Source organism: Danaus plexippus, chromosome 24 (assembly GCF_018135715.1).
Source record: "Danaus plexippus chromosome 24, MEX_DaPlex, whole genome shotgun sequence".
Taxonomy (NCBI): domain Eukaryota; kingdom Metazoa; phylum Arthropoda; class Insecta; order Lepidoptera; family Nymphalidae; genus Danaus; species Danaus plexippus.
The window spans coordinates 4,149,773-4,168,406 of NC_083552.1; the positions used below are offsets into that span (position 1 = coordinate 4,149,773).

The 18,634-nt window shown below is 33.1% G+C and overlaps 4 protein-coding genes and 1 long non-coding RNA gene across 5 annotated transcripts in view; 4 read left to right on the top strand and 1 right to left on the bottom strand.

The window, feature by feature from the left end:
- Positions 1-18,634, bottom strand: part of LOC116776013 (calsyntenin-1) — a 128,708-nt gene that overhangs the window by 83,500 nt on the left and 26,574 nt on the right. The window lies entirely within an intron of this gene.
- LOC133319523 (uncharacterized) lies at positions 1,265-1,666 on the top strand. Its single transcript, XR_009753109.1, has 2 exons — positions 1,265-1,364; positions 1,451-1,666. It is a non-coding gene; the product is annotated as an uncharacterized LOC133319523 (long non-coding RNA).
- On the top strand, positions 3,509-4,297 carry LOC133319510 (acanthoscurrin-2-like). The gene is made up of 3 exons (XM_061524355.1): positions 3,509-3,574; positions 3,677-3,994; positions 4,081-4,297. Exons 1-3 carry the CDS (start codon positions 3,563-3,565, stop codon positions 4,237-4,239), a joined length of 489 nt encoding a protein of 162 aa, XP_061380339.1. The 5' UTR covers positions 3,509-3,562; the 3' UTR covers positions 4,240-4,297.
- On the top strand, positions 6,337-7,092 carry LOC133319507 (acanthoscurrin-2-like). The gene is made up of 3 exons (XM_061524345.1): positions 6,337-6,402; positions 6,505-6,837; positions 6,924-7,092. The coding sequence occupies exons 1-3, from the start codon at positions 6,391-6,393 to the stop codon at positions 7,080-7,082; spliced, it is 504 nt and encodes a 167-aa protein (XP_061380329.1). The 5' UTR covers positions 6,337-6,390; the 3' UTR covers positions 7,083-7,092.
- LOC116775950 (acanthoscurrin-2-like) lies at positions 9,941-11,031 on the top strand. Its single transcript, XM_061524336.1, has 3 exons — positions 9,941-10,018; positions 10,249-10,638; positions 10,710-11,031. The coding sequence occupies exons 1-3, from the start codon at positions 10,007-10,009 to the stop codon at positions 10,866-10,868; spliced, it is 561 nt and encodes a 186-aa protein (XP_061380320.1). The 5' UTR covers positions 9,941-10,006; the 3' UTR covers positions 10,869-11,031.

The following is an 18,634-nucleotide window of genomic DNA, read 5'->3' on the forward strand; positions in this document are numbered from 1 at the left end:
TCGGATTTACTACGCGGATTTTATTATTTAAAAACTACATAATCCCGACGTTTCGGTTACTTTGCAGCAACCGTGATCACCTCGTCTGCCCGTGATAACACTAGTTTCATTTAAACTTAAATACAATTTTAAAAACACACACATACACACACCCATTGATACTAGATGATTTGCAAAAAAAAAGATTTCTAACTTTGTTTGTTGTGAAGCGGATTTCAATGTTTGTGACACAATTTGGGGTGACACAGAATTTTCCTTTTCGGCAGTCACTCGTGTATATTTCATTGAATAGGTATCTGTTTGTCTCATATAAAGGAACACAGACTAGAACGGATAGATTAACCAATATACTCTTTAAAATAAAAACCTTTTAAAACGACTAAAGGCGCTAACATGGCACTAACAGTACCCAAAAAAGTTAGAAAAATATCCACCAGGTTGAAAGTAAGGTACTCTCGATATGCGGGTATCCACAATTATTGATATATGAATGTCTTATTATCGCTAGTAATAATTCTAACAATCCGTCATGATTATATTCTTGAAATAATTGTTTCGAAAGACATTTACTTCATAAAACCTTTCTGTGATAAAATAATAATGCTTGCAATGAAAAGTCCGCTTATATTTATGTCAACTACCTTAGGAAAAGTTACTTAAAAACTATCTCTTCCTTATTAATAACTAAAATAATACACTCATGGAAATTTGCGTTCCAAAAAGTATGGAAAAACCCTTTGTTTTTTCTAATGAGCAGACGTTGCAGTAATTCCAATTATTTTTTTAAATGCTAGCAGTGTTCTTACAATTTGTTAATAACTTTATAATTGCTTTTATTTTAATTCAATATATAAACTACTGTTTGTCGCTGTCACATCATTGGAATAGCAGTCCTTGAATAGGCCACTACCACCTACGAACCATATTAACAACATGAAGTGTATTGTAAGTATTTAAGGGTTCTTATATGTTCATAAAAAACTATAAAGTTAAATTAAGGAACATTTTTTTTTCATGGGTTATTATAAATATAATGAATTATTTCAGGTGATATCCGTCCTCGTCTGTGTTGCGGCACTTGAAGCTAAGCCGCAACCCTACTTAGGACTCAACGGTCTGGGAAGTGGTTATGGGAACGGTATGCTTGGAATGGGAATGCAAGGACTTGGATTAGGTGCGGGTGGACTGGGTGGCCTGGGCGGACTGGGTGGAATAGGAACAAGCGGTTTGGAATATTCACAAGGCGGCGGTTATGGAAGTAACCATTCAATTCCGGTGCCGGCGGTTTAGCGAACCAGCTTATGCACACGGGTGGAATGGGAAACTTCCATGATGTCGGCCAGCATCACAGCAGCCTCAGTTCCGTAAGTTTAAACGATGGACAATTACTTTTGTCTCAATAAACTAACAGACTAGCAATGTGTAAGACAACTTTTTTTCTTAATTATAGATCACCCAAGCCGAGAACACAGACAACCACAACATCGGCGGAGGCCAAGTGTTCGACACAGGCGCCCTGTCTGGCACAGGCTTTAACCAGTTCGGGAACGGTGGCAGCCGTTATGGAAACGGCTTCGGAAGCGGACAGCTAATGAACTCGTTCATCTAATATATGTATATATGTGATTAAATTAATTGTAACAAATAAATTAGGATATAAATTTTAGTTTACTTTTTATTTAAGACCATACATAAAACCCATTTTCTTTTGATCTTTGAACACATACATTAAATGAGTTTAGTGTATGTACATCTATTACGACACATGAAGCTTTGAAAAATAATAAGATTAAAAGGGCCTGTTTACCATTACATGATCCTAGAAGATTTAAATTTACCTTTAGCTGAAAAAGCTCTCTATTTTGTCAGTTTGTCATTTCGATTTGAATGTCGAAAGTTCTACGTCATCAAATCCACTGTGACCTCCACAACGTACATGATCAAATGTGGCTCTTTAACTAATAACTTTACCCAACTGTTTTAGAGTGTTTTGGTAACTTTACCTTCCCGATGTTACATATGTTTGTCCGAAAAGGAGTGCATTCGTTTAGATTGGGATATTTGAAATTTAAATCCTAGATCATGCAACAACAAGCCTAAATATTCTGTGACACAGCCCATAATATCTTCTTCTTTACGAGCAGCAGTTACAGTTTCAGAGTATGTAATTTTTAGATCTTGCGTCTAACTATAATTTTTTTTTCTTATTACACCTTTCTTTACTTCACTTAGAATCTTTCCCTGAGAACCCGTCTTTCATATGGGGACAATGTTTTTACATGTCCTATTAATGCCTTGCCGTCTCTGTCCCATTTATACCTATTTTGTCTGCAATTTTTTTCTTAAATTTTCCTATACGTTATGTGCTAGTGTCTTTCAGTCTCCTAGGTACCCCACCTCTACGCTCCTGTAACCCGCAGGCGAGGCAAAAGTTACATGGTCAATCTATGTAGCTACTAATGCATTCATGAATCTTGGAGATGTAGGCTCTCGGTGATTAAAGATTACCTTTATGTGAAATATAGTATTTTGCAGATAGGGATGTCAAATTGAATAACATGAGAAACTTAAATACAAATGAGATGTAAGATTTTCGCGAGTATTCATTTAAATGAAACTAGTATTATTCGGATTTACTACGCGGATTTTATTATTTAAAAACTACATAATCCCGACGTTTCGGTTACTTTGCAGCAACCGTGATCACCTCGTCTGCCCGTGATAACACTAGTTTCATTTAAACTTAAATACAATTTTAAAAACACACACATACACACACCCATTGATACTAGATGATTTGCAAAAAAAAAAGATTTCTAACTTTGTTTGTTGTGAAGCGGATTTCAATGTTTGTGACACAATTTGGGGTGACACAGAATTTTCCTTTTCGGCAGTCACTCGTGTATATTTCATTGAATAGGTATCTGTTTGTCTCATATAAAGGAACACAGACTAGAACGGATAGATTAACCAATATACTCTTTAAAATAAAAACCTTTTAAAACGACTAAAGGCGCTAACATGGCACTAACAGTACCCAAAAAAGTTAGAAAAATATCCACCAGGTTGAAAGTAAGGTACTCTCGATATGCGGGTATCCACAATTATTGATATATGAATGTCTTATTATCGCTAGTAATAATTCTAACAATCCGTCATGATTATATTCTTGAAATAATTGTTTCGAAAGACATTTACTTCATAAAACCTTTCTGTGATAAAATAATAATGCTTGCAATGAAAAGTCCGCTTATATTTATGTCAACTACCTTAGGAAAAGTTACTTAAAAACTATCTCTTCCTTATTAATAACTAAAATAATACACTCATGGAAATTTGCGTTCCAAAAAGTATGGAAAAACCCTTTGGTTTTTTCTAATGAGCAGACGTTGCAGTAATTCCAATTATTTTTTTAAATGCTAGCAGTGTTCTTACAATTTGTTAATAACTTTATAATTGCTTTTATTTTAATTCAATATATAAACTACTGTTTGTCGCTGTCACATCATTGGAATAGCAGTCCTTGAATAGGCCACTACCACCTACGAACCATATTAACAACATGAAGTGTATTGTAAGTATTTAAGGGTTCTTATATGTTCATAAAAAACTATAAAGTTAAATTAAGGAACATTTTTTTTTCATGGGTTATTATAAATATAATGAATTATTTCAGGTGATATCCGTCCTCGTCTGTGTTGCGGCACTTGAAGCTAAGCCGCAACCCTACTTAGGACTCAACGGTCTGGGAAGTGGTTATGGGAACGGTATGCTTGGAATGGGAATGCAAGGACTTGGATTAGGTGCGGGTGGACTGGGTGGCCTGGGCGGACTGGGTGGAATAGGAACAAGCGGTTTGGAATATTCACAAGGCGGCGGTTATGGAAGTAACCAATTCAATTCCGGTGCCGGCGGTTTAGCGAACCAGCTTATGCACACGGGTGGAATGGGAAACTTCCATGATGTCGGCCAGCATCACAGCAGCCTCAGTTCCGTAAGTTTAAACGATGGAAATTTACTTTTGTCTCAATAAACTAACAGACTAGCAATATGTAAGACAACTGTTTTTCTTAATTATAGATCACCCAAGCCGAGAACACAGACAACCACAACATCGGCGGAGGCCAAGTGTTCGACACAGGCGCCCTGTCTGGCACAGGCTTTAACCAGTTCGGGAACGGTGGCAGCCGTTATGGAAACGGCTTCGGAAGCGGACAGCTAATGAACTCGTTCATCTAATATATGTATATATGTGATAAAATTAATTGTAACAAATAAATTAGGAATTAAATTTTAATTTACTTTTTATTTAAGACCATACATAAAACACATTTTCTTTCGATCTTTGAACACATCCAAACACATACCATAAATGAGTTTAATGTACATCTATTACGAAACGTGAAACTTTGAAAACAAATAAGATTAGAAGGGCCTGTTTACTATAACATGATCCTAGAAGATGTAATTTTACCATTAGCTGAACAAGCTTTCTATTTTGCCAGTTTGAGATTTTGATTTGAATGTCAAAAGTTCTACGTCTTCAAATCCAATGTGACCTTCACAACGTAAGATGGTCGAAAAAAATTGTTCGTTCTTCTCGCGAATACTGATTTAGAATGTTTTGGTATTTCTACATTCAGAATGCTATATTTGATTGTCCGATAAGGAGTTCATTCGTTTAGATTGGCATATTATAAATTTAAATCCTAGATCCATGCAACAACAAGCCTAAATATTCTCTGACACTGTCTATAATATCTTCTTCTTTACGAGCAGTAGTTACAGTTTCAGAGTTGTTAATTTAGAAGTGAAACTTCTTTAGAATCGTGATTTCCAACTCGATGAAACGAAAAAATGAATCCATAGAGACACAGACACATCAATGTATAGGATTCAGCAGGCGAGAGTATGAGATAGAACTCATTAGAAATTCTCGGTCGCCTCTTTGCGCGACTCCTCGTAGTATCCCCACTACCGTCCACTTAACATTGTCCATACGTAATGCTGCTGTGTAGTGAGATAGTAAGTATATATATTTATTGTTCAATGTCAAAACATAGACACTGAATAATAAATTATATATAAGATAATTATTTACATTAAAATATTGAATAATTTTTAAGCTTGATGAAAAATAATAAACCTTACATTTATCCTAACACCCCTGATTCTCTATTTTATTGATTGACATATCTGTCCCAATTTCTCATAGCCTAGCCCTGATTAAAATACTTATTGAAGAGTATTGAAAATGATAAAATTTGAATGGTTTCAGTTATTCTAATTATTTTTATATGTATCTATTTATAAATATACCGTTTACATGTAGCGACTGCTTATTTTTTCTGCACTTTCCAATATTTTTTTTTTATATGGGACTTTTTAGAAATTTCACTTCTACCATGTGTGACTTGCGCACACACACATTTTTTTAGATACATAATAAGCAGCATATTTTTCTTATCACTCCTTTAGTGAAACTATCCACTCTGAATCTTTCCCTGCGAACCTGTCTTTGATATAGGCGACAATATTTTTACATGTCGTATTAAAACCTTGCCGTGACTTATAATTCTAGGACAGTGATGTTTTCGATAGCCCAGTCACGTTTGCGATGTTTTTGTTCAAAGGTATATTTTGCTAATATTCCATTGAATTAGGATGCAATTTCTTTTCTTACATTTTCCCATACGTTAAATGGTACTGTTCTTCAATCTCGTAGATGGCCTTACCCCTGTGATCTAGTACCACACAGGTAAGGTCGCAATTACGCGGTGAACCTATGTAGCTACTAATTAATTTAATATGTTAAATGGTAAATGCTGCATCTTAGAGATATAGCCTCACTTTGATTAAATATTACCTTAATGTGAAATATCGTATTTTCGGTTAGTGTTTTTTAATTGAGTAACATGAGAAGCTTCAATACAATTTTAATAACACACACATACCCACTGATTTTAGGTCAAATGATTCGTAAAAAAGAAAATTGAATAATTTGTGACATGACTACGTTGCTGAAAGAGTTATTTCGGAAGACATTTACTTTATAAAACGTCTCCATGATAAAATAATAATTCTTACATGTGAACCACTTCAAGGAAAGTTGTTTAAAAACTTTCTATACTGTACGATTAACTATTATTAGGCAACCGTGGAAATTTGCGTTCCAAAAAGTATGGAAAAACCCTTTGGTTTTTTCTAATGAGCAGACGTTGCAGTAATTCCAAATATTTTTTTAATGCTCGCAGTGTTCTTATAATTTGTTAATACCTTTATAATTGCTTTTATTTTAATTCAATATATAAACTACTGTTTGTCGCTGTCACATCATTGGAATAGCAGTCCTTGAATAGGCCACTACCACCTACGAACCATATTAACAACATGAAGTGTATTGTAAGTAATTAAGGGTTGTTACATGTTCATAAAAAACTATAAAGTTAAATTAAGGAACATTTTTTTTTCATGGGTTATTATAAATATAATGAATTATTTCAGGTGATATCCGTCCTCGTCTGTGTTGCGGCACTTGAAGCTAAGCCGCAACCCTACTTAGGACTCAACGGACTGGGAATGGCTGGTCTGGGAAGTGGTTATGGGAACGGTATGCTTGGAATGGGAATGCAAGGACTTGGATTAGGTGCGGGTGGACTGGGTGGCCTGGGCGGACTGGGTGGAATAGGAACAAGCGGTTTGGGATATTCACAAGGCGGCGGTTATGGAAGTAACCAATTCAATTCCGGTGCCGGCGGTTTAGCGAACCAGCTTATGCACACGGGTGGAATGGGAAACTTCCATGATGTCGGCCAGCATCACAGCAGCCTCAGTTCGGTAAGTTTAAGCGATGGAAAATTACTTTTGTCTCAATAAACTAACAGACTAGCAATGTGTAATACAACAATTTTTCTTAATTATAGATCACCCAAGCCGAGAACACAGACAACCACAACATCGGCGGAGGCCAAGTGTTCGACACAGGCGCCCTGTCTGGCACAGGCTTTAACCAGTTCGGGAACGGTGGCAGCCGTTATGGAAACGGCTTCGGAAGCGGACAGCTAATGAACTCGTTCATCTAATATATGTATATATGTGATAAAATTAATTGTAACAAATAAATTAGGATATCAATTTTAATTTACTTTTTATTTAAGACCATACATAAAACCCATTTTCTTTTGATCTTTGAACACATACATTAAATGAGTTTAGTGTATGTACATCTATTACGACACATGAAGCTTTGAAAAATAATAAGATTAAAAGGGCCTGTTTACCATTACACGATCCTAGAAGATTTAAGTTTACCATTAGCTGAAAAAGCTTTCTATTGTGCCAGTTTGTCATTTCGATTTGAATGTCGAAAGTTCTACGTCATCAAATCCACTGTGACCTCCACAACGTACATGATCAAATGTGGCTCTTTAACTAATAATTCCAACTAACTGTTTTAGAGTATTTTGGTAACTTTACCTTCCCGATGTTACATATGTTTGTCCGAAAAGGAGTGCATTCGTTTAGATTGGGATATTTGAAATTTAAATCCTAGATCATGCAACAACAAGCCTAAATATTCTGTGACACAGCCCATAATATCTTCTTCTTTACGAGCAGCAGTTACAGTTTCAGAGTATGTAATTTTTAGATCTTGCGTCTAACTATAATTTTTTTTTCTTATTACACCTTTCTTTACTTCACTTAGAATCTTTCCCTGAGAACCCGTCTTTCATATGGGGACAATGTTTTTACATGTCCTATTAATGCCTTGCCGTCTCTGTCCCATTTATACCTATTTTGTCTGCAATTTTTTTCTTAAATTTTCCTATACGTTATGTGCTAGTGTCTTTCAGTCTCCTAGGTACCCCACCTCTACGCTCCTGTAACCCGCAGGCGAGGCAAAAGTTACATGGTCAATCTATGTAGCTACTAATGCATTCATATTAATATGTCCAATAGTAAATATTTTTTATAAATTAAATGAAATTTATTCTGTTTTTCAAAAATGTATTCGTATATAACATTTTTATTAACCGTATTTATATGTATATGTACGTCTGTATGAGTCTTTGTCAACAACATTATGGACTATCAACTTGAAGATTTCCAATATTATGTGAAAACTGGACTTATATCCACATAATGGTTATTCTATTGTGTAAAACATGTTTGCAGGGGTTTTTTAGGTTTATAGTTATTTGTTGAAAGATACTCAGAAATAACTGTTTCTAAACGCATAATATAACGAAAAAAAAAAAAATAATTATTTTCGACTGCTGAACATAAACTGGGTCTTGTTTTTGTCTTATACATTTCACATTACTTACTCTAGAGACATTAACTGAATATGCAAAAAAAGAGATTTTTCGATTGTAATAACATTGTGTTTAACAATGATCTGGCTTAATATTATACACATGCCTTCTTTTAAGGGTTTAAATTTGTGGCTGGAAGTCGCAAATTTATGCTTTCGCTGTGGTCAAAACAGTTTCGAAACACTCTATCCCCCAAGTCAGAGATCAATTCCAGAGTCAATTGACAAGGCCACGCAGACTTCCAGATTTAGGTTTGCTCACTCAAACGAGAACATTCAACCCAGGGCTAAAAATTATACAGTATGGAACGCAATTTTGACCCCGCTTGGAGTAGTGCTCTTATCGCTATACAGATGCACCCGTGTTATAACTTGTATGTTCTACTGCGTTCAAAAACGACCGATAAGAATTCTTATCGACCCTGCGGTCTCAGGCGGTGTAGAACCATAAACTTTAAAGAGATTTCATCTGACCTAAATGTGTTCTTTCGCATGTATGATGGCTTGCATTTCGAGGAACCGTTTCAGAGGAGTTTCTTCCCATGATCGCCCTCATTATGGAATAAATAATCTGTTGAGGTTTTCCAGGTTCTGGTTTAACAACAATACTTGAAGAAGACAGGTTTTCAAGGGTCGGCAACACACAATTTATATTGCAAGTATTCAAATACTTTTTTTCAGTTCCAACTTGAGTGTAACTATCGTGTCTATTGTGTATGACAGCGTCACCGGAGTCCAAAGACTAGGGTGACCGCTTAACATTCCATTAACGACAATTGTAACGATTTCCTGAGATATTTTATCATATTTTAGTTTAGCTATATCGGTAGATAACAAAAAGAAAATTACCATTATATCAAATTTTAATCGGTATAAAATCGATATCTTACTCTCATCATGTTTAATATAATCTTGGCTTGAAACAATATGTCTTTCTATTGTTGTTAAAATTAATCTTTTTGGCAGGGTGCAACATTTTTTAACCATAGCTTCATTCGCACTGGAATCGTGGAATATTTTGCCAATTTCAACGTTTTTATTTGTTGGACGATTTCCCATCTTAAGTACTGTGTGGAAAAATTACGAAATGGTATATTTTATAATGAAATTGTTTTTAAAACACGGTGTCAACAAGTGACTTGTGCCGATGTGATATTTTTCTGTTAACTGTATACACAGATACACCTAATCGATTATTAGAAAAAAAATCTTTATCCATGGGCACACTAATGAAATTCCTGGCCATGGTATTAATTGTTCAACATGCCAGTTTTTTTAGCACAACAGATAAGAAAGTTATAATTCCAAGTCATCGTCAAAATGTAAAGATATTGAATCAAAGAAGCAATCAAAAAATACGCTATTTAAAAAACAATTAAAGTAATGGTAGGCAGTAACGTCATAGATAACATTTAGGGACATTGGAAATTAAGGTCTATAAACTTGTTAATAGAGTCAAAAACTAAATATATATACTAATGAGAAGACAAATTCGTGACTTCCACGTAGATTTTTATAACAGAACATTACTAATTATCTCTCTCCATAAAACGATTAAGATCATTTATTAATACATTTATAATAGCATATACTTTATATAGTATATAAGGTAATGATTTCAATATGAAAATCATTCAACAAGCAGTGCTTCAACTGGAATAACCACGAATAACAACGAATCCGTCCATCAACATGAAGTGGATTGTGAGTACAAAAAAAAATACCATATGGTTAAACATTTTACGTCCCTTGAAAATTATGTACATATAAAAAAAATAATAATTTTGCTCAATCATTTTACGAAAATCTTATGTTTTACAAAATAGGTTCTTATTCACTGCCAATTCAACATACAGACTTCCAAGTCTTTATATTTTATTCAAAGAAATACGTTATTATTATTTTTTTGTTAAATTTATATTATTTTTTTTCAGATGCTCTCCGTTCTAGCATGTTTCGTAGCGTATGAAGCTAAAGCTCAACGCATGTTGGGTCGGTTGGGTGTGTCAGGTTTAGGGTATGGAGACGATATGCTTGGTATAGATGGCGGCTTGGGAGTGGGGGGACTAGGTGTAGGTAGCGGACTAGGTGTAGGTAGCGGACTAGGTGTAGGTAGCGGACTAGGTGTGGGTGGCGGACTAGGTGTAGGTGGCGGACTAGGTTATAGAGGTCTAGGGACAAGCGGTATGGGATACTCACGTGGTAACGGTTATGGCGCCAGCGATTTCAATTCTGGTGCCAGTGGTTTGGCGAACCAGGGTATGCACAACGGTGGAATGGGGAACTACCATGATATTGGACAGCATCACAATAGCCTCACATCGGTTTGTAATAATTATAGCTTCAAAATATTGCTTTGGACCACAGTAGCTAAACCGCAATCTTTTGTGTGTAGATCACTCAAGCCGAGAACACTGACAACCACAACGTAGGCGGAGGCCAAATGTATGACACAGGACTGGAGGCTGGTAACCGCTTCAACCGGTACGGCAACGGTGGCAGTCGTTATGGCAACGGATACGGAAGCGGACAGGAAATGACCTCATTCCTTTAAATGTAGTCTATATGAATCAATATATAAAAAAAATAATCAATCTATTATATCTCAATATGATCGAACGAAAAAACGAACATCATCAATATTAATTTGCAATGAAATGTTTAGTTAACTGACAAACATCTTTAATACAATAATAAAGAACCATATTTTTATGGATTTTTTGTTTTTTTTTTTATTCCAATTGAATTATAAATGAATGCGACTCTTCTATTCTTCACCTCATGATAAGATATGTAAAAAAAATTAAGATTATAAAATAAAATATACAAAAAAAAAAAAAAAACATTACAAGACAATAATTAACAAAATAGAGTACGACGGTGAACATATAACAAAATACCTTCAAATTGTTTCCATCGTAATAGTGGGTATGGACTGTGTATTTGAAATAAAAACGATAATATAGATATTTGTATACACATATCCTTTAAGAAAAGGATTCTTCGAAGTAAATTTACATACGACGGTCAGCATTTGGCTTGTTGAATGGCTAATGAGCTGGTGCAGAAAAAATTTTTTTGTTGGCAGTGGAATGAGAATAACATAGAAATTCCAAGAAGAAAGTGGACAAGCACATTCTATAAAAAATCATACATTTTATTTCTGCTAAGTTCTTCAGAAGATAAAATATGATTTAAAGGACTAAGTTAATATTGATGAAAAGGAATTAGAAGCTTTTTTATGTCCAAAACATTAAATTATGAAAAATTTATTACAGAAATAAATTATTTGGTTCATATGTGAAAAGAAAAATAAACTTTAGGCAATGAAGATCAAGTTAAGTCAGTGCACTCGTGGCTTCAATGATTAAAAAATAGAAACACAATATTTTCTACATTCTCTCTGGTAGATTTAAAATTTATGGAGTCTTCTTGAGGGACTGATGAAAGCTGAAATTTTAATATTATATTGTAATATATTATAAGTAGATTGACAAATAAACTATAGAATCATCACAACTAACATGTTAAGATAGTCCTAAAACCGGCAGAGACATAGAACGTTAAAGTACTTTGTCGAAATTACACGACTCTTCCTCTGATTTACGGACAAATTAAAAATAAAGGAAGTTAGAACGTTTATTTTCACTAGAACTCATTAAAAAATTCCACAAACGGGTTATGACAATGAACAAATTCTCTATTCTTATGAAAGTAACAAAAAAGACCAATAAAAACAAAATCTGAAAGCCGTCCGCGTTAACGATGAAAAAAAATTTACGAGAGACGAAGCGAAAATGTTTGAAAATATTTATAATAAAAATCGTCCGAAACCTTTTTAAAAATGCCATTGAAAAAGATTTTTTTTTTGACCTAACAAATACGCCTGAATGAAAACTATTAATGAGGCATGTAAATGTTCAGTTCAAGAAATTTGCTAATAATTTTTTTTTAGGTGATAATACAATAGTTACGTCAGATGTTATACTCGAGTTAATCTTAAATGATGCAACATTAATTCGTACATTATTATACCATACAACAGGAGAGGTCGCTGCTCCGTATTCCGTAAGTTAATTCACTCGCATGTTAACATAATCAGCGGCAAGTGCAACTTGGCACGTTCCACTCGTTTATGTAGGGTAAAAGTTCAGCATATTATATTTACCATAGCGTTAAAATTTTCTCTAAAACCACCCAAACTTAACTTGCATTATTTCATCGCTCCACCGTCATTGTTGTGTGAAGACGTTGTACCCGTATAGTAATTTTTGAATGCTAACAATGTTTGCATGTTATATATAGTATATATAAATAGCATTGCCTAATATTTGTTTGTATATAAAAAGTAGGAATGGTAGCAGTCTAGGGGATGTCGAAATAGGCTCGCCTTGTTCTGACATCAGTCTACGGTGTATTTATTATGTATTGAATACTGCGGAAATTTTAAAATATTACGATGATGTAGTTTAAAATATCATAAATATTAAATTTCATCAATTGTATGCCAGACGAGATAAGCGATATTCGGGGAAAAACGTAAACAAAAAAAAATATGATTAATACGAATCATTTGTAATGGCGTCCTTGCGTGATAAATTTGTGCAATGATTATATAATTTAAGACAACCAACAGAAACCAATGTCCGTTTGCAAATTTCATATAACATTACGAGAGGTAGAAAAACAATATTGGCAACACCAAAATGACGTTAACAAGGCCTTTTAATCGTGACCCAGCAACGGCTGCTTCCATTATAAATATATAATAAATATTTTGAACCCCATGACTCAGAATTTTCTGTGCATGATGTAACAAAAACCACTACGTGCTTTCAATATGGGTGAAGGTAGTTGCGACTGTAAAATATTTTACGAGCATCATATTGTATTAGAATAACGTTCAAGGCGGTTGTAATGAACCAATATTTGAGGTGTACCGTACATTTAGAACTATAGAATTAGTCATATAATATTAATTACATAATTAATATTTAAATACAATACTAATATTTTTTTTCGATAGTATTTCATCATTATATAGGCGTTTGAAGCGATGAACATTCAAATTAATTATTTGTTAAACTATTCCATATAAACAGATCTCAATAGATATTACAATTTCAATACTCATTATTAGTAATCCATTGGAATAATCTCGAATACATCATTATACAAGGTGCTCCAATCATTATCGCGTAATGTAACAATTAAAAAATTAAATTCATATAAATATTTACTTACCCTTATTATTATTTACAAAAACATTAAATTTTATGTTCATTATATATTATTATTTATATTACATGTTTTAGATTTGATTATTTTTGTTTACAGAGTACTTTTTATTGATATACATAGGTGAATAAGTGACCTTTGGATTGCCATACCGCTCGAAGTTTTTTTTAAGACAAAAGATAAGTATAAAAAGATAAATAAAATAAAGCAATTAATTAGATGCAAATATTCCTTACAATAACTTATACTTGGACGGTGTATATATGACGTCTGCATTACTCTCGGTTAGATAAAAAACCGCTCCCCTTACCGACTCTGCATTGCTTGCCTCTCTGACTTACCTGTGAAATAGAATAGAATGCATTAAGATATTTATAACCTTATAACAAAAATACTGCTACATTAACGATGAAGTAAAAAAAACACATATATTTTGTCAATGATCTTATACATGCGAGAGACTTTAAGTTGATTAGTCCTATTTCGTAAACGTCATCCAAAAAAATTACTTTATTACAAAGACTAGAACTTCTCTAAACAAATATGTCATGGTTATAGATGATGGTATCACCAAGTTTAAAAGGTTCTGAAAGGTTCAAAGGATGTTTGTATTAAACTCGAAAAACACGAACGAAGACAGATGATAGCTCAGTGGATATCCGAGATGAATGGTCCAGTCATCTATCAACGTGATGCGTCTAGCGTTTAACCCGTCGCCATTGTAATTAAAAAGGTTCCCAGGCATCAGGTGGTTCTTATGGGGTTTTAAAATCATTTTAAATTCGTGGCACGCGGATGTGTTGCGAAATTTTTATAATCGTTACTGAAACAAAAATATCTTATTACCTGAATACATTTTAATGTAATTTTTACTTGTAAACTTCGTATGTATTGCTTAATTTATAGAGTTACATTGATAGAGTAAATTAAGATGTTTAAATTAACTAAGTAAATAGTTTAGCGAAAGTACGGCATTGTTTGGGACATTGAATGCAAGGATAATCGTGTAGATCTAATATATATATGTATATATTTGAATTGCCACTGTAATTTAATCAAATCAAACATTCAGGCCTTTGTATTTTTAGGCTGAATTATTATCAAAATATAAAGATAAGTAGTTCCACTTGATAGCTTCATAATATAAATCTCTATAGTTTACGAGATATATATAAATAAACGATTGTTAGGTATTAGAGGTTGTACGTCGTCTAGTTCACTACGCAAGACGTCTATAAACTTTCATTTGACATTAAGTGAATGGTTTGTAGAAAAGTTTGTTCATAAAACACAAGAACTTGGACGTTTATACGGTGGACGTGATGTATTACGAGCAAAGTTCCAATGCTAGTGGTCGGACTTTCCGTTCGGATACATTTGAAGATACAGTCCTCATAAAACTTTATTAAATAATAATACAGGAAGATGAATGTTATCAATATAATATAATATATAATGTATAGTAGGAAACAAAACAAAAAATTAAGTGGGATCAAAATATTCACGTATATATTTTTTTCATTTAAAAGCAATATTTCAATCCGACCAGCAATACGAAATCCTTTTCAAATGTTAAACACCCCTAAAAACTGAGTACTACGATATTTTTTAAGCCATACGAAACTAAAACCTTTTGGTAACAAACATAACAGCAAACATGGGACAAATTGTATTAAGACGATAGATTTAACATTATTAAAACATTTGCATATAAATATAGTTTTATTCATTCATTTTAAGATAAAAATGCAGTCACGAGTAACATCAAAACTGAGTAGTTGTGAAGGGCCTCATACTAATGGGGCCGTAAAAAGCGACCTTAAGTAATGAGACCTTGAACCGACCTGACAACAGTTTCCCTTCCACGAATATCACCCTTACATTTTATACAGCCATCAAGGACATGCTTTACATTGAATAGCAAAGACTTTTGTTCTGTTAATGTATATTTGGAAAACATTCATATATGAGCATCATGGCCCCTACGTCGTGTAAGCAATATATGGAGGCTTTTATTTGAACATCACAATATATCAAATGATTTGATAACTTCTGGTCCTAAGACTCTATTATTATCATCTGATAATAACAGTTTAGAATCGTGTCAAAGAGAAAAAAAAAACGATAGGAATAATAATAAACCCTTGGATATAAGCCACAACAAAAAGCATAAGTTAAAATCATCTTTTTTCAGTTACCTTACCTTTATTTCAAAACATCTATACTAAAATAACTTTGTCAATAGTCTTAACCGTTAGGGAAAAACAAGTAAACAACTAAAGTGCCCTGAGAACATCAAAGCTATCTATAGCGTCCAAATAGATTATAGCCTGAGGTATAGCGAATAATCGTTTGGAGAAAAGGGTTGACAGATGTCAGCTTTTTAGCTTGACCCCTATAACGGTCGAGTTGGTAATGTTTTATGTTTCAAATCTCGGTTGTTTTTGTTAAAATACGTAATTTATTTAACGCTGGTCCATAATATATTTTAAGTTAATTAGGTCAAAGTGACACCGGTCCAACTCTGTACGCTTCGAAACCTTCAAATACAAAACAATTTACACGACCAAGTTATTATGATCCCAATCTAAAAACAAAATTAGGATTGTGATCATATCATTTCAATATTTAATATCCAAAAGGAGATTAGGGAAATTGTTTGAGTAACGTGAAGGTAATACGAAAATGAAGACTTACAAAAGAAAAGTTGCAGGTGATCGAATATTCATAAGGCATCAATCAAATGTCGATATTTGTTCCAACAAAATACTGAAGGAGAAAAAAATAAAAGAAAGTTTGCTAAACCAATGTAAGGACTTTTCCTCTTAAGAGGAACATTTTGCTTTTAAGCATAAGTACACCCTGTATAATGTATATGAATGTTGAACGTTTCTAAAGTATTATTTAAATAATTCTTTCTATGTTTTATTTCACCATGCATGCCCTAGTTCTGCTTTCTTAAATATTTTTAAATACAATCATCATAATTTTCTTAAGTCAGAACAACCGATTCCTTGTGAAAAATACTCTATTCTAGTTACTTTTCGTCTCCGGGGACGTCTTTTTATCACAATATTTTTTATTTTCGCTATTCTGGTTTTTATAGTGTTAAATTGTGAATTGTATTTTTAGATATCAAAAAATCTATGGCTCTTGTTTGATTATGTACCTTATTTTAACAACTTGTCACTTACTAAAATGAGAGATTTGTAATCTCCGGTCATCAAAAAGGAATGATGAAGATGAAATTATCTAAAAGCGTAAAATATTACATAGAAAAAACTTTTATACTCCCGAGATCGATGCGTTATACGGGAAATAAGGCAACGTGAACGTAGACTAATGCGAACAAAATATTTCGGCTGTGATTGGCCATAAGCAGTTATGGGCCGCCAGGGAAATTAAAACATACGGTATTGACAGCGGCCTCTGCAAACACTGAAAATTTACGAAACTCACAAAATAACTTCTGCCTGTTAAATACAACTCAAACGATGGCTCGGTGTAGCTCCGTGTAGATTATTGATGGATAACAAAATAATTTTGTTTCATCTTAATGAAGTACTCATATTATCAGTGTTTTTATGTCTAATATCGATATAGCTCAATAGAAAGCAGACTGTATGCATCACTGATACATATATATTGTTACAAAAAAATTAAGGCAAGCGAATTCTATTTAATAAATAACACAAAAAAAAATGTATAAAGAAAAAAATATAAGTAATTCAGCGAATCAATATTAATAAAATACAAAAAAAATATGCAGCGATCTCATGATAACTTATAAATAAAATATTCAACGGTTAAATGTGTATATATTGAGAATTATCGAGTGTTTGGACAAAGGGGAAGTATTACAGAAATTGAGAGAATGTTATATCCGTGATCTTTTGAAGTGAAAATTGTTGGTATTATTGATATAAATTTTTTATTTGAATTGAAATATTCACATACACTCGAATAATTTAATTGAAATCTGAATGATTTAATTAAAAAACTCAAAATATATATATATATATCTATGATTCTTAAGACTATAGAATCCTCGTAGTTAATAATGTTATTTGTGTAGATTGATAAACGTATGTCTCATTAATATTCATAGGTTAATCACAGATTGTCGCACATCGTACTGTAACGTAAGATGTAATGATATCACTGGAAACTAGCATTCAGCACGCGGAAGTCGACAAATAAAATTATCCAAGCTTAAATTCTTGTAACACTAGCTTTTGTCCGCGTTACTTTCATAATTAGAAATGTATAGCTGGCCGGACGAACTGATTTTATTTAGAGGTAGTAAATAAACATATTTGCGATTTTATTACATCTTTTTTTTGCTCGAACGAATTCAAAAGTATCTTATGTCCGTCTCCTGATTACAACCTACCTCCCCACAAGTTTCCAGCCAAATCCAAGGCTGTTCTTGAGTTATAAATAGTATAACTAACTCAACTTTCTTTTAAGTTTTATATATATATAGATTAGTATAGCAACCTTTCGTTTGGTTTAAATGAAACTAATATTTTTCGGATATACTACGCGTTCTTTATTTGATTATTTATTTGATATGACCCCGGGCAGACGAGATCTCGTCACGTGCCCGTGATCACGGTTGCTGAAAAGTAACCGAAACGTCGTCGGAAGTATGTAATTTTTTACAAAAATAAAGTTCGCCTTGTATATACGAAAAATATTAGTTTCATTTAAACGAATAAAACTTGCGAAAGTCTTTGATCTCATTATGTTTCTTTTGGGTTAAAATTAACAGAGATATAAAATTATATGGTTTTTATTAATTCATAAAGCAATATATTTCGGTGACGAACGTTAACTTGCCATGTTATAAATGTAAAGGATATTTTATATTATGTCTTAATAACAATGTTATGAAATTAATTATCTGTTCAAAGGCTTATTGTCAATTTAATCATACATCTATTTGCTGCTTATTCGATTATATAAACATAACGCAATAATAATATTCGATCCATGTATTATAACAGCGCTTTAAAGCGGAATACATCTGGAAGCTTCGATAGATTTGATGGCAGTCCAGTGGAAAATTCCTGTTAATAC